The 14,978-nt window shown below is 38.8% G+C and overlaps 1 protein-coding gene across 2 annotated transcripts in view; it reads left to right on the top strand.

Annotated features, from left to right (window-relative positions):
- The window catches only part of SIM1 (SIM bHLH transcription factor 1), a 70,428-nt gene extending 59,433 nt beyond the window's left edge, over positions 1–10,995 (top strand). For both annotated transcript variants that reach the window (XM_045844172.1, XM_045844173.1), the window contains exons 11-12: positions 2,486–2,888; positions 5,115–10,995. In XM_045844172.1, the coding sequence (XP_045700128.1) occupies positions 2,486–2,888; positions 5,115–5,845 (1,134 nt within the window). In that variant the 3' untranslated portion in view covers positions 5,846–10,995. The remainder of the gene's footprint in view (positions 1–2,485; positions 2,889–5,114) is intronic.
- The last annotated feature ends 3,983 nt before the right edge of the window (positions 10,996–14,978 follow it).

Raw genomic sequence — 14,978 nt, 5'->3', positions numbered from 1 at the left:
GCTTTTCCTCTGTGCCTCTAGAGCAATGTGAGGTCTTGATCTAACTTAATCACCTGATTTCTGCCTGTTTGAATGGCAGTGTACTTGCTGTTGTAGTTTCCTGACTATTGACAAGAAGCTTATCCCTCAAATTCTTCTTTGGATGCTCTTGAAATGTGTACCTCATGCATGCCAGGGTTACCTTGTGTTGAATTTTCTTTGTGAGCAGAGGACAGAATGTTCTCTGCTGTGCCAATAGCACTTTCCCATATATACTCATGGGAAGCTTTTCCCCCTCTCAACAGGGCTCAAATGTCTTGACTGGAGTACTTCAGAAATAGGCCTGGTTTATACTTTTATCAAAACAAGCAGAGTCTGGACAGTTGCTAGCTTGGACTAGCACGGATGATCTGAATCTTTCCTAGGCAAGTACATGGATGGTGTTAGGGCACCATCTGAAGGGCAAATGTATAGCATGCTGATTCTCATGCAGTAAGGAGAGGGGGTGCAACAATCACTTGGTGAAAGTGAAGGTGGCATCTCGTGAAAAGAAAGGCTGATGCCATGTGGAGGTGTGATGTAGGAAAATGGGGCTCGGGATGCCCTGATGTACCCAATTTATAGTCCTGCAGGGAAAGAAGCTGGATTTACTATTATTTTTTTCTTGATGGAATATGCCAATAATCCATATGTACATTTGGAAAATAATTAAAGTAATAATTAGAAATGGTAATGGAAAAATCTTGAACCCAGAACTTACACACAACTCTGTCCTGAGCATGCTGTCTTTATTAGCATATTTTGAAGTTTCCCCAGAGGAACTTCTGTACCTCATTTCCCTGGCTCCAGGAGCCCCTAAACTGGGCTGCACATTTGCACTGAGTGGGGAAGTCAGGGTTCTTTCTTTTGCTCAGGGTGGGCCCAGTGTGAAGGAAAGAGTTTACCTTGTCCTGTGAAGGTTTCACTCTGAGTAAAATTTGCTCAACTAGCACATGACAAGTAAAGAACTGTGGAGTCTAGGAATTTATCCGCCCCCCCCCCCATACCACGACAGACACCCATTCCTCCTTTTATCTGGGCTAAGAATGAATATGTAAAATGGACTTATATTCTGGTTTCTGAGACTATAAAGCAGTTCCTGCCACTTTTCTAGAAATCTCTCTGACCTTGGATCCTTTTCTCTCTCCTCTCTTCCTTAACAGTGTTTTCTCTCAAGTGTAAAACCGTGGTTTGGAGTGCAGCCTTTTAGACCAGATAGACAGTGGGGTGCCTGTACCATCCTATTAAAACTCTCAGTGGTACAGTTTCCTCATCTATAAAATGAAGTTGTATTATTGTCCAGGTAGTTATGAGGATTTAATGATATATTTATATTCATACACACACACACACACACACACACACACACACACACACACACACAATGATTAGCACATTGACAGGCACATAACAAGTTCTCAATAAATGGCTATTATTATCATACCAGGAAATCTCTGTATAGTACTTAGACCTGTGTTTGGCATTAGGTAACCAAAAACTGGTAAAAATTGTATTATTAATTTTAATGGTCATGAGGACCTTCAAACTGAGCATACCTCCTAGAGAGGTCTGCTGAGCCTTTCACATTTCCTTCAGCACCAGACCAAATACTCTGGCAACAAGTAAGCAGTACGATTCCAAACAGGCACAGCATGGCTGGCAGCTGGTTTTCATGATGGTCCTATGCATATTTGAAGTTCACTTTAGAAAGCAAGAAGCACACCCCAGCAAATAGGGCCAGCTTATATGGGCAAGACTTTTTGAAAGTTATATTAAAATTGCATTAGCTAAGCTTTTACCCTACCATATAGCCAGCATTGCCCTCAGAGAGTTAACAGTCCCATGTAAAGCATTATCAATAAGCATGTCCTTGGGTGAGGATTAAAAAAATCACATTAAAAAAACTTAGGGTGCAGCACGTTGATGCCTTTCTTAATCCTATTTTTTTTTAAATTCAGAAAACAAATAAAAAATAGAAGCAATAGAAGTAATATATGAAGCCTTTTTGGACTCTTCCTTTGGCAATGCCATTTGGGTAGTGATAGAGAATTTGGGTTTGAAGTTTGGTGCTGCCACCTGCCAACTCTGTGGCTTTGGACAAATTGCTTTTCCTCTTTGTGCCTTAACTTCCCTATCCATACAATGGGTTACTAATATAGCCATTAAAGAGTTAATAGAACTACTGGTGAGTGGGGAGGGGGGTTGGTAGTTCACATTAAGCAGTTTCAAGAGTGCCTGGCATTTAGTTCCATCCATGTTTGTTATTATTTTTATCTCCTTTCAGCAGGAAAAGGATTTTGTTTTGCCTGACTGCTTACTGATTGCAAGTCAGGGGTGCACAGCTGGTACGAGAATGAGTCTTCTTTTGGTGCCTGAAGCCCACTATGTCCTTAGGGGAACTTGCAGAGTAAAGGCTCTTTTTGTTTTTGTTTTTTTAAAATGTATGTTTTTCACCTTTTGGTTTCAGTACTCTGGATTTCACACAGAAAGATCGGAATCTGATCACGACAGCCAGTGGGGTGGAAGTCCCCTGACAGACACAGCCTCTCCGCAGCTGCTGGAACCCGCGGACAGGCCAGGCTCTCAGCACGATGCGTCCTGCGCCTACAGACAGTTCTCTGACCGCAGCGCCCTCTGCTACGGCTTTGCGCTCGACCCCTCCAGGCTGGTGGAGGAGAGGCATTTCCACACTCAGGCCTGTGAGGGAGGCCGCTGTGAGGCCGGCAGGTACTTCCTGGGGACGCAGCAAGCAGGGAGGGAGCCCTGGTGGGGCTCTCGAACAGCCCTGCCCCTGACCAAGGCCTCCCCAGAAAGCCGAGAAGCCTATGAAAACAGCATGCCTCACATCGCTTCAGTCCACAGGATCCACGGTAAGGGCAGTTGAAATGACTCCTGAGCTCGCTGCAGTGGATCCCTGGGCAGGTTTATGGTATTCTAGGTTGCACACTGCAGGGATTGACCCTGTGGTTTTCTCCTTTGAGTTTACAAAACAGAAACTCACACCAATGGGATTTAGAAAACCAATTTTACTCTCTTTAAGAGTATTGATTTTGCTAGTAGTTTACCAAACACATTTATTTTGGATAGGTGATTCCCATTTTAAGCATCAAATAAGTGCAGAAATTAAGTTAAAGTGAATTGTTGAGTAAGTCTATTGAACTTGTATTATGTATATATTTAAATTTTTTTGTGTTACTTTCTTCTGCATTTTCACACTTCAAATGTGGACTTAAGTGGTTTGAGGGCTCATCCAGCTATGTCTGTCTCTGAGGGCACTGTTGGCGTGTGTGTAGGGGGTGCAGTCTTTGTTTCATGGCCTATCACTCACATCACAGAAAGTTTAACCTTCCTGGACCTCTGGGCATTAATGTCAGTAACTACCACCTTCCCTCCTCATTATGACAACTCTCCATGACCCCTGTGAGTAAAGGGTGGAGAGATATGCAGTACCTCCCGAGCTTTTCACCCTGAGATTATTACGTGGCTTTATGAACACACAGAAATGGGCATGGCAGTGAAGGCCTTTAGTGCTACTCACACTCTTTTTCGTTCATTCTACAGTAAACTGGTCAAGGAGCACATTCTGTCCATTTCAAAGTTGGATTCAGTCAGGTCTTTGAAACTCTCCCTATCTCATTAAAATTCAGTGTCATTAAGGTTGATCCGATGGCCCTGATGGTACTCTTCTTGGCATCAGCCAGGTGGGCCATGTGCTAGACGGTGCTGCACTCACCCATGAAGTCTTCTGTCAGATGCCACCCGGCACTGCCTGCCTGCTATGATTTTCATTTTTTTTCTTTTTCCCCTTTTACTTTGAGTTTCTCTAGTTTTATTAGACTAGTAATGGAAACCCAAGGCAAAGAACAATGGCTTGCCAAAGAATGAAGTGAAGTGAAAATCCTGGCTTAATGTACATGGTCTGGAGGAAAATATTAGAAATAAAACAAGAAGAGAAGAGAAAAGGAAAGCAGTGAAGAGTATGATCCAGGGCTTTTCTGCGTGAAGCAGTTTACGGCTTTCATGTGTTCCTGCTCCTCTTCTCTCTTTTCATATTGACTTCGGACTGCTTTGAGAGTTATTTAATTCATGGAACATATTTTGGATACATTATTCCTTCACATTAGATCTCTCTGCTTAGGGCAGAATGCATTGTTATTAACATTTTAAATTTTAATTTATCCTTTACCTTATTTCAGAAATATTCTAAGATATGAATTACTCTATGATTATATGTAAAACTGAGATTTTTATCACTAGATTTGAGAAGACAATATTTATATCTTTGACTGTGATAAGATATATACATATCCATGCACATGTCTACATATATACATATATAGTATATATATTCTTAATCCTCAGTTTAAAAATTAACATTAGATTCTTTTTTTTTAAAGATTTTATTTACTTTTAGAGAGGGAAGGGAGGGAGAAAGAGAGAGAGAGAAATATCAATGTGCGGTTGCTGGGGGCTGTGGCCTGCCACCCAGGCATGTGCCCTGACTGGGAATCGAACCTGTGACACTTTGGTTCGCAGCCCGTGCTCAATCCACTGAGCTATGCCAGCCAGGGCTAACATTAGATTCTTTACTGTAACTGTACTTAAAATACATTTAGCAATGTTGACATTTTAGTTGATTTAGTTGGAATTGGGAAAATAGTCCAGCCTATATCAGTATCTCCCTCAAACCCAAATGACAGCATCTTCTAAGAATTGATTTAATATGATACTTTTCTAGAAAATAAAATAAGCCAAATACTATGCATTTTTCTTTCATTATTTACAGCCTGACAGGTTTAGTGATGCATACATGAAGTGTAGGTACTCTTGACTGTTTTTCTAATTGGCATTCACAATCCATGAACAAGGTTTACCTTCTAAAATACTTGTTATAGTCTTCATCGGACTTAAAAGCCACAGAACTGTGAATTCCAGAATAATACTTTGATACTCTGTCATGGGGGGAGCCTGTCTCTTTCAAATATTGGTGCATATATGAAAAATGAAAGATACAAGGTTTCTTTAAAAAAGAAATACACTTACATTTTGGGGGTGAATTTTGAAACCACTTACCTTTTACTTTTTCTTGTTTCTAGGGCGAGGTCACTGGGATGAAGACAGTGTGGTCAGTTCTCCAGACCCCGGATCGGCCAGCGAATCAGGTGAACGGTATCGCACTGAGCCGTATCAAAGTAGCCCACATGAACCTAGCAAAATTGAAACTCTGATAAGAGCTACCCAGCAAATGATTAAAGAAGAAGAGAACAGATTGCAGCTAAGGAAAGCCCCCCCAGACCAAATGGCTTCCATTAACGGAGCTGCGAAAAAACACTCCCTCTGTTTTGCAAACTACCAACAGGCCCCACCGACAGGCGAAGTCTGCCATGGTTCCACCCTTGCCAACACTTCGCCATGTGACCATATCCAGCAGAGAGAGGGAAAGATGCTGAGTCCCCATGAAAATGACTATGACAACAGTCCCACTGCACTGTCTCGGATAAGCAGTCCCAATTCGGATCGCATTTCAAAATCCAGTTTGATCTTAGCTAAGGACTATCTCCATTCGGATATGTCTCCTCATCAGACAGCAGGAGACCATCCTGCCGTGTCCCCAAACTGCTTTGGCTCTCACCGGCAATATTTTGATAAGCATGCTTACACATTGACTGGATATGCCTTGGAGCACTTATATGACAGCGAAACCATTAGGAACTATTCCTTGGGCTGTAATGGCTCCCACTTTGAGGTAACGTCCCATCTAAGGATGCAGCCAGACCCAGCACAAGGACACAAGGGAACATCTGTTATAATAACCAATGGAAGCTGATGTTTTTCTAAAATATTTTGTTCTTTAAAGATCTCTGAAACATATTTATAGGTTCATGCCCCAATGACCAGCATTTCCTATGCTACAGATTATTAGAGAGGATAATTTCCGTTACTGGGTGTTTGACATGTGTTCCTTTGAAATCAAAGAAAACAGCACTAGCATTCAAGGTTATACACAGACGATGGAGCTAAAGTGAATATAAAAACTTCCCCTCTAACTATATGGGAACAGAGTAGATAAATTTCAAATTGAAGAATACTTGTGTAGATTAAGTGAGCATGTGTAGCACACGGAAGGACTGATGTATGACAGCCTCGTGCTGTGATGATCCAGTGAAACTCAAGCGTGCGCACAGCCGCTATTGACAGACCGCATTGTCCACTTTCTGTGCAGAGGTCTAGGCTATGTACCATAAATACACCCAAAATGGGTAACTTTCCTTAACCTGAGAACAGTAAACTTGTTAAAGAAATGTTCATTCTCCAGCCAACTAAGAAAGAGAGGGAGAGATCTTGGAAACTGTTTTCTTCTTTGTGTTTCTAACCAGCCAGCTGATTTGGTTCAGGAATAAATTAGGGAAACGCCTATGGATATGGTATAAGAATGGGTTTTCACGTGGCATCCATTAAAAGCAATCAGGAAGTGGTGATTTTTTTACCTTATTTTTGAGTTAGACGAGGAACAGGATCACACTGCCGTATCAGTAAGGGTTCTTCTAAGAGGAAGAACTGAGATGTCGGGACACACATCAGAACCCTGGAGTGCCCGACTGGAAATGGTGAGAGAGAAAGGCCAGAAGCCAAGGGAAATGAAGTAATATCTCAAAGCAATTAATTTAAGGCTCAGAATGTGGAATTAACATACTTGGGGTTCATAAAACCAACCAAATAAAAAACTCAAACCAATTCACCAAGAAAAAAGTCGAATAAGTACAAAAACTAACAGAAACTAGTGAAGTGCTACATGATAGCAGTTAAGTGTTTGAGAACATTTCAAAGCACAGATGTGCAAATGTGACAACATGTGGAAAACCTCAGGAGAGAATCTAAGATAAAAGCTTAGGCTGACAGACAGGGGATTTGAAAGGCAAGAATAGTACTTTGACTGGAGGAACAGGTGCAGTACTCATTTTCCTTATTGTTTACAAACAGCAAACAATAAACTTGGTCTTAAGTTCATGTGACACAGGAGAAAGACCAGCAGTCTAAATGCCAAGATCTCTGGGTTCTGGTTTTGACCCTGCCTATAACTTATTTTGGGACTACAGTGTATCACTCATCACTCCTGGGCCCCAATTTCTTTATCTGCATGGCAGTTCTAATGTTCTACTGTTCCATGGTTCAGTGGTGCAGCAGAACTGAACTTGTTAACTCTCTGCTGTGAGTTGTCAAGACTGATCACTCTGGCTTTTCTGCACTCAAATAGAGGTCTAGATGCTTTGTAACTTAAGCAGATGCATGGGCTCTTTTAGGCGTGTCTAGTTACAGACAACTTTCTAGTTTAGCTGGTATGAAGATAGTAGGAACTGATGAGGGAAAAGAAAAATAAGTAAGATTTATTTAATGCACTATTCTCTAGTAATAAAAGTGACTTAAATGATTAAAGAAGTTTCATAGCTGATATTTTCTAGGAGTCCCATGCCTGCAACTCTGGCCATATTCAGAAGGAATGTATTGGAAGGAATTGACTTATAATTTTGAAGACACCATGACATTGAACACTCAGGGATTAGTAATATATTTTCATCACATAACACAGTTATTGGCAATCCATAGGTAGGTGACAATCTGAATGATGAAAATCTGGGAGATGAATACTGGGTTGTTTGTATGTGAGAAAAGTGGCTACATAAAATGAAATACATTTGTCATGGGTGTGACAGAGCAACATTGTGCCGTCAATGGAAAAAGTGCAAGTCAGTGAGAAAGCTAGCGGTTCTATATACTTTCAAAAAAGTTCAAATGATAAAAACTACATATTGAACTATACAAGCAAAAGTATTCTGTAATTTTGAGAAAAATATTTATGAGAAGCCCTTGGAATACTTAAAGTTAATTTTTGATCATTTTGCAACATGAAGTAAGGCTTTAGGAATGCTAAAGGTTTTACAGACTTCTGTAGAGGGATAAATGGTTCAAGGACAGAAGTATCTGAAGAATATGGTGTGTTTTGGAAAGGAAGTCTATACAGATGGGTTTTATTGATGGTACACATTCTACTGAAAAGGTCAGAGACAGATGCTATAAAGGAAATAGAATCTTAGGAAAATGAACAGATTTTGAAGAAAAGACTGTCATTAAAGAAATTTCAGTAGAATATTTACATGGAAAAAATTAATTGAGGAAAGAAATAAATCATAACCTCTACAAAAAGGGTATAATCAGAAGGAATAATGCTCCTTAAAACAGTAAGTCCAACATTTTTAAATGAGAGCAGAATTAACTAAATTACATCTTAAAAATTTTGATAGACTGACCCAGTTTTAAATATAGCTTATTTACTTTATATGTCAGTAATTTCATAGTAGCATCTTTATATTACATATAATACCTACAGGCCCACAGTATTATATAGCTCACATTTTTTGCAACATGGCATGATTATTGCAAAATGACCCAAAATAAATTGAGTTTTCAGCAAGGTAACTTTTTAATATACTGTACACATACATATGTTAGTTAAACTATAGTCATAATCTACATTATTTTGTTCTGTGCAGGAGCATATTGTCTCATAATGAAGATGTCATCTGTGTCTTTTTAAAACATGGGATGTAAAATATGTATGTTCCCAATAACTCAATCAGTTAGAATTAAACTTAAATTGGCTTTAATTTTAAGCCTTGATCTCCATAACTTCATTAAATGCTGAGAATCATAATGCTTGATTGAAATAGAGAGAGAAGCGTGATTTATATATCACCTTGGGGATTTGTAGGAATGTGCTCTACCCAATTACTCTTACAATATATAGCAATTCATTAGATGAAACAAAGCTCATGCTTTTTAGTAATAGTAAGAATATCTTTAACCCATTTTACTTGCCTGTCCTACCTAGTTTAAAAATTTGGATGACCAAAGAAATCAATGAATATTTCCCCTGTCCTTCTCTGGGAAATTTTTGTTAGAACTATTATTGAGAATATACAGAGTTGACAAATTATTTTTGGATGCATGATATTATTGTTATTCTCATTACAGTTCAGACATGTAGGTGTGCTTCAGCTCCATCTTTTGACATACTGTGTTAAATATAAAGGACCAGCTTTCTAAAACTGTAATTGCCTGGTATAAGAGAACATGGCATCGTGCTGATATGACATTCAAAATGAGACAGGAGGCAAGAAATGATTTGCCTTCAGTAAACCCACTCACTCTTTCCTGGTTTTATTTTATAGGATTAGGCTATTTCCATTGGGTGGTATTCTTAATTTTCTCTATACCCTGCTGCCACTTGATGCCTCTGGGCAGAGAATCCACTTAAAATAAGCTTTGATGGGATCTTCTGGAAAAGGATAATATGCTCCATTTTAAAAAGCAGGGGATAAAGATTGATTCAATAAAAGATCATTTGGAAAATATGCAGAGATATTTTAAAATTAGAAAAAGGCCTTCCCCCCAAGACCTAGAACAATTAAATTTAATAGAAGACACTACAGCTATAGAGACGTTCTGAATACAGGTGTGCTATTTTACAGCTTTCTCCCCCCTCTTTATTGCTGACACTCTTACAGGGGTTCCCCATTTCACTCCTTTGCCCCCCTTCTCCCTCTCTCTTTCAAGAGCAGGACATTACTAAGATGTTCCGTGAAATTCTATTGATACTAGTAGAATTTGGAAGTGACAGAGTGAATGCTGATACTTGGAAAACTGAGGATTTGGCCATTTTGGGGTCACTTACCTGGCCCAGTGGGTAGCTTACAGTTTAATATGCTCTCTTTAAAGCATTCGAATGCCCAAATCTAACTCCCTAGTTCACTCACATCATAGGACATAGATGTACATCCTATGGTTCTCTTAAGTAGGTGATTCGACTTTTATGTAAATGTCAGTTTTTTTCAAATAGGAATTTATTTGACTCTAAGACAGCAAAATCTATTAGTTCTTACTGGGAAATACATTGTGGATAAAACATTCATTATCATTCTAAAGTTTAAATGAATGACAGAACAGCTATGAACATATGGAAAGGATAGCTTACATAGAAAATGTTCTTGGGGAAAATTTCCGTGTGGTGCTCATTTCTTGCACACGAGAATTGTACGGGTAGTGCTTCACTCAAAAACTGAGATTGTGCTCATGTCCAAATAGGGGTTTGTTCAGAGTTCCTTCTCTAAGATTGTATGCAGAAAGGCTGTCTGTGTGTAGACATACATTCACACACATTTACACATACAATGTAATGTAAGTGCATTGCACATGTGTTACATGTGTGCAACACATGTGCTATATTTACATGTGTGTCTACACACATGCTATTGTAAAGCAAGAAACAAGATTGTATTCTGTGCTTTTCAAAAAGTGATGGTTCACATAAGGAATCCTAATTAATAATTTTAAACCAAACATTTATAATTTTAATTATTGTAATTTCGCTGCATGGGGCTTTGCTTTCATAAACCTATATAGTGGAAAATTTGTCCAAATTTCCTGATCTGGAACACATTTAATCACAATTGAATTTATACCCAACAACCCTGGTGTGTTGACATTTCAAAAGAAATGAAATGGCGTGAAAAGTTTTTAGAAGTACTGTAACTTTTTTTCTTTTCTTTTCCAAAGGGGACAAATTTCAAAAAATGAAACATATGAGTAGGCACTTCAAAAAAGATAAAGTATTTTATGTTTGTTTTTTTGACTGACATGCTATAAAAAGGATTATATTTGTGAAAGAAGATACTGATTGCCAATATTTCAAATACCATCTTGCAATGTAAAGTTTTTAGTGACATCGTAGTATAAATCTGTAATTTGAACTTTTACTTTGGAATGTAAAGTAGAAAACATTAGCTATGTCAATTATATCTTGCAAAGTGTTCCCATTTATAATTATTTATATTGTAAATAGCTTTCCGAAGTAAATTTGAAGTTAACATGTGCATAAAATGTATTTATTATGTGATGAATTTTTTGGTTTTAAATATAGTTACCAATATGCAGTTTGAGTGTGAATTATTCACTGAAAGAAATATTTGTAGGACAAAACAGTGTCAACCAGCAGATTACAACTGTAGAAAATAAGCACTGTTGTAGGTCTAGGTTCTGTTGGGATGGATAAAACACACATGTACATACACTGTTAGCAACCTGGTAATAGAAGCTTACAAATATACATGATAACTATTAAGTGATGGGTCTAATTTTTAATTAGACACTGGAGATTGTTTTCTCAATTTTCCATTAGAATGTCTTAAGCAGCACTCCTTTGGTCTGTCTCCACTTTGCTAATATAAAGCAAGAAATATGAAAGTACAGATTACAGTTTTAATGCCCAAGGGAAAGGAAAACCTATAATATTGACATTATTTAGTCTGCTGTCATTCAAAAACAAATTTAAAAATATCTTGATAATTTTTATTTTAGAATTCAAAGTATTCTTAAAATTTAAAATGGGAAATTAAGGTCAAACAAAAATAGATTGTCAGATGGTTTTCTCTTAAGCATTTTCATAGCACACAACATTTTTTCCCTCCAGAGATTTCTAATTTACCTTGAAGTATTCCAGAAACTGTCAATTTAGTCAGTTCAACAAACTGACACAATATATCTTTAATTCAACAGAAATATTGTTTGTATTTCATAAAGTTTTTTGACAAAGCTGCATAAAATACTGTCATTGATATTACAGCATTTGTCCGATTTTTTCCATCATTCTTCAAATATTTGTTTTAGTGCTTTAGTTTCTGAAAATAAAATTTCTACCTACCTTATACTCCAAAATAACTGTACTTCCAGCTCAATCCACTTTATGAAATACCTATTATATGCCTCAAACAGGACAGATACCCAAAACCTTCCTCATTGTAGGATGTTATAGGAAAACACATGCAGAGGGTTTTTGATTTTCTTTATGTGCTTCGAAGGTGTAAAGTCTTTAGGTAATCAAAAAAATCACAAACATTTACTGAGTCGTAAAGTGCCAGGCACTGAGCCAGGCTCAGATTATCGCTGAAGTCTGAGTCAAGACCGTCACAGGGGGACGTGCCAATAAGCTGTGTTTCAATGGTGAGAAGCGTGAGACTCACAGTGGTTAAGGAACTGAAGTGGTGAAGATGACATTTTTACTCACGCAGGTTTACTCCAGAGCTTTACTTTACTTCATTCAGCTTCCTTTTTAACCATATGATTAAGAAATTAAGTGAAAGAAACATTGCCTAAATGGTGGTTGCACAAAGAGATCACTCAGTCCAGCCAATGGTGGCTCCAGCAGCCCCTAGTATGGGCTTAGGGCTGGGTTGTCATTTCTCCATTGTTACTCTGATGCCTGAGGACCAGCCTCAGGATGTGCAGGCCAAGCCTGCTGCCCTTTACACAGTACTTTGTCTTCCCACTGAACAAGCATCTGATGTTTCTTTTCTATGACCATAATACCAGGAAAAGCCTAGGGCACAAGAAACTACAGGCAAGTTACCCTAACAGGATCCCCATGTTAGGGGAAAAAAATTTTGAAGCTTTTTCAATGAACAAAGTACAAGTGGCTTCATTGGCAATTAAAAACTATACAATTTATTCACCCAACATTTTAAGGATAGCCAAAATAATAAAAGTTACTACCTTTTCATGACAGTTCTTAAATCCTCAGTTTTGTTTCATGGAAATCTTTCCTTCTTCTTTGGATAAAAACTGACCAAAGCCCACTTTACCAAGAATGGGTATGGCACCATCACCTGTATTATTTAAGGCTCTGGTTTTGAGGGTACTTTGTAGGTTGAGCTTATGAGGCTATAACAACTACCACATTATCATTTGAGGGAAAACTGCCTGAAAATTGTCTGACAGGAAGGCTGCCCTCCTCAGAATACACATGATTCCTATAAGATGTCTCTAAGCACAGGGATGAGCCTGCTGGGGCCAGTCTGCCTCTGGCTGCCTCAGTGGTGGTGGTAACTCCCGGGGGCCAGCAACCCAGGCAGCCTGTCCAGCCACCCCCGGCCCCTGGCCTCTGCCTCACAGTGTCAGGAGGGTCGATCCTCTGTAGCACTTCTTGGCCTTTTCATAATTATGCTTTATTACTTAATATGTGTTGCATTTACTGATGTAATTAGATCCAGGGTGGGAGAAATGTAAAACAGCCCTGGCTTTGGGAGTTTGTAAATAATCTCTGCTTTGTTCAGCTTCCCCCAGGTCAGGCTCCTGTGTGGGGAGTAATTCCATATGGGAATCTTACTCGAGTGCCATCTAAATAAACCTTAAAGGAAATCTTGGCAGTATCTCTCAAGCCATAAGGAAATCATTCTCAGTTTCTGGGGAGGATTTTCTGATAGCTTTGTTTGATATACACATATCTCAAACTCGAAGAGTCTTTTTATGGGTAAGGTCTCCAGAGTTCCCTTGGGAATGGATAATTGGGATTTAATATGAAAAGACTCATCCAGACAATAATTGAGGTTCATTATTCAGTGCGTTTCTACATTTGTAATTTCTAATTTCATCCCTCGTGTTACTCAGGTGCTACATTAGTTAGACTAGGCAGGGTTTGTCTATGGTGCCATGCTAAACCTACTGTTTTAAAAGTCAGAAAAACATGTTTAATCAACATCTGCAATTCTGTTACATAATTAAAGGTCATTAATAGCTAATAATATTTTTCAGGGTGTGGAGGAGAAGAGGAGGAAGGCTGGCAGATTTTTGAGTGACTTAAATATGTTTTGCAGTCACCTGTGTACCTTGCTTAAATACCTACATCTGCTATATAAGTGGCCCTGAGGTGGTTTTCTGCATAAAATTAATGTATGTAGAAGATATCTTTTAATGTAAGACATAGAATGTTCTATTCTTGAAATTCAGTTTGCTTTCATGAACACTGCTGTTGTTCCACTATGATCCCCAAAAGGCAATAAGATGGCTAAAACATTCTACCACTCTTTCGTGTGCCCTTGGTTGGTTTATGGCCAGATCTCCAGGTCTCCTTCTTTAGAGATTTTATCACATATGGTATTTCTTCAAATTTTCTCAAGCTCACTCTATCCTGCAGACATCAGGTCATTTTATTTCAGTGACTGCCTCTAAATAAAGATGGCTCTAAGTGATTTTAAAAAAGAGGTATACATAACCATTGTGTGACCCTTACAGCTACAAAATTAACAACTTCTTGCCATCTAATCTATGGCAATTTTTAAAAGAAAGAGATTGAGACCTGGCATGATGCCTCTCTTTGAACATTCCTGGCCTTCAACCCTTTTACAGCTCTCTTCACCTGCCTACCCTCTCTCTCTTTCCCCTCACCTGAGGATATTTTTTCATTGCTTTTACAGAAAGAGGAAGGGAAAGACAGAAACATTGATATGAGAGAGAAACATTTATTAAGTTGCCTTTCATAGGCTCCTTGACTTGGGGTGAACCTGCAACCCAGGCATGTGCTCTGTGTGAATCGAACCTGCAATCTTTGGTTATGGGATGATGGTCCAACCAATTGAGCCACACTAGCCAGGGCTCCTTCCTCTCATTTTTGACTCAGCTTCTCCCTGGATTAAGTATACCAGTGTTCCTTTGATATATACTTAGGTATACGCACACACACATGGGCACACACAGGCACATACATGGGCACACATACACACTCTGCTCGGCTTCTCTCCACTCAGTCCTGATGGCCAGTGTTTTAAATCCTGAGAGCAGTGGGCTGGGATGGTGGTAAAAGGCAGAAAACTGTACTTGAACAACAATTAAAATATCAATCAATCAATCAATCAATCAATCAATCCCAAGAGCAACCTGAATCCTACTCTGAGTTGCAGCCTGAGTGCTCTGGAGCCCTCAATAGCTCTCCCCAGCATCTCAAAATATATATGTATTTTTGTCCTTTTCTTTCTGCCGGCTTACTTCATGAACCAGTGACTTTCTCTGTCAAGTGAGGAAACTAAGGCTTCACCTCAAAAAGCTGTTGTGAGCAGACAATGAAGCAATGCCTG

The sequence above is a fragment of the Phyllostomus hastatus genome, unplaced genomic scaffold, assembly GCF_019186645.2.
Source record: "Phyllostomus hastatus isolate PE091 unplaced genomic scaffold, TTU_PhHast_1.1 phas_contig_40, whole genome shotgun sequence".
In the NCBI taxonomy this organism is placed as follows: Eukaryota; Metazoa; Chordata; class Mammalia; order Chiroptera; family Phyllostomidae; genus Phyllostomus; species Phyllostomus hastatus.
This window is presented reverse-complemented; position numbering and strand designations above follow the sequence as displayed.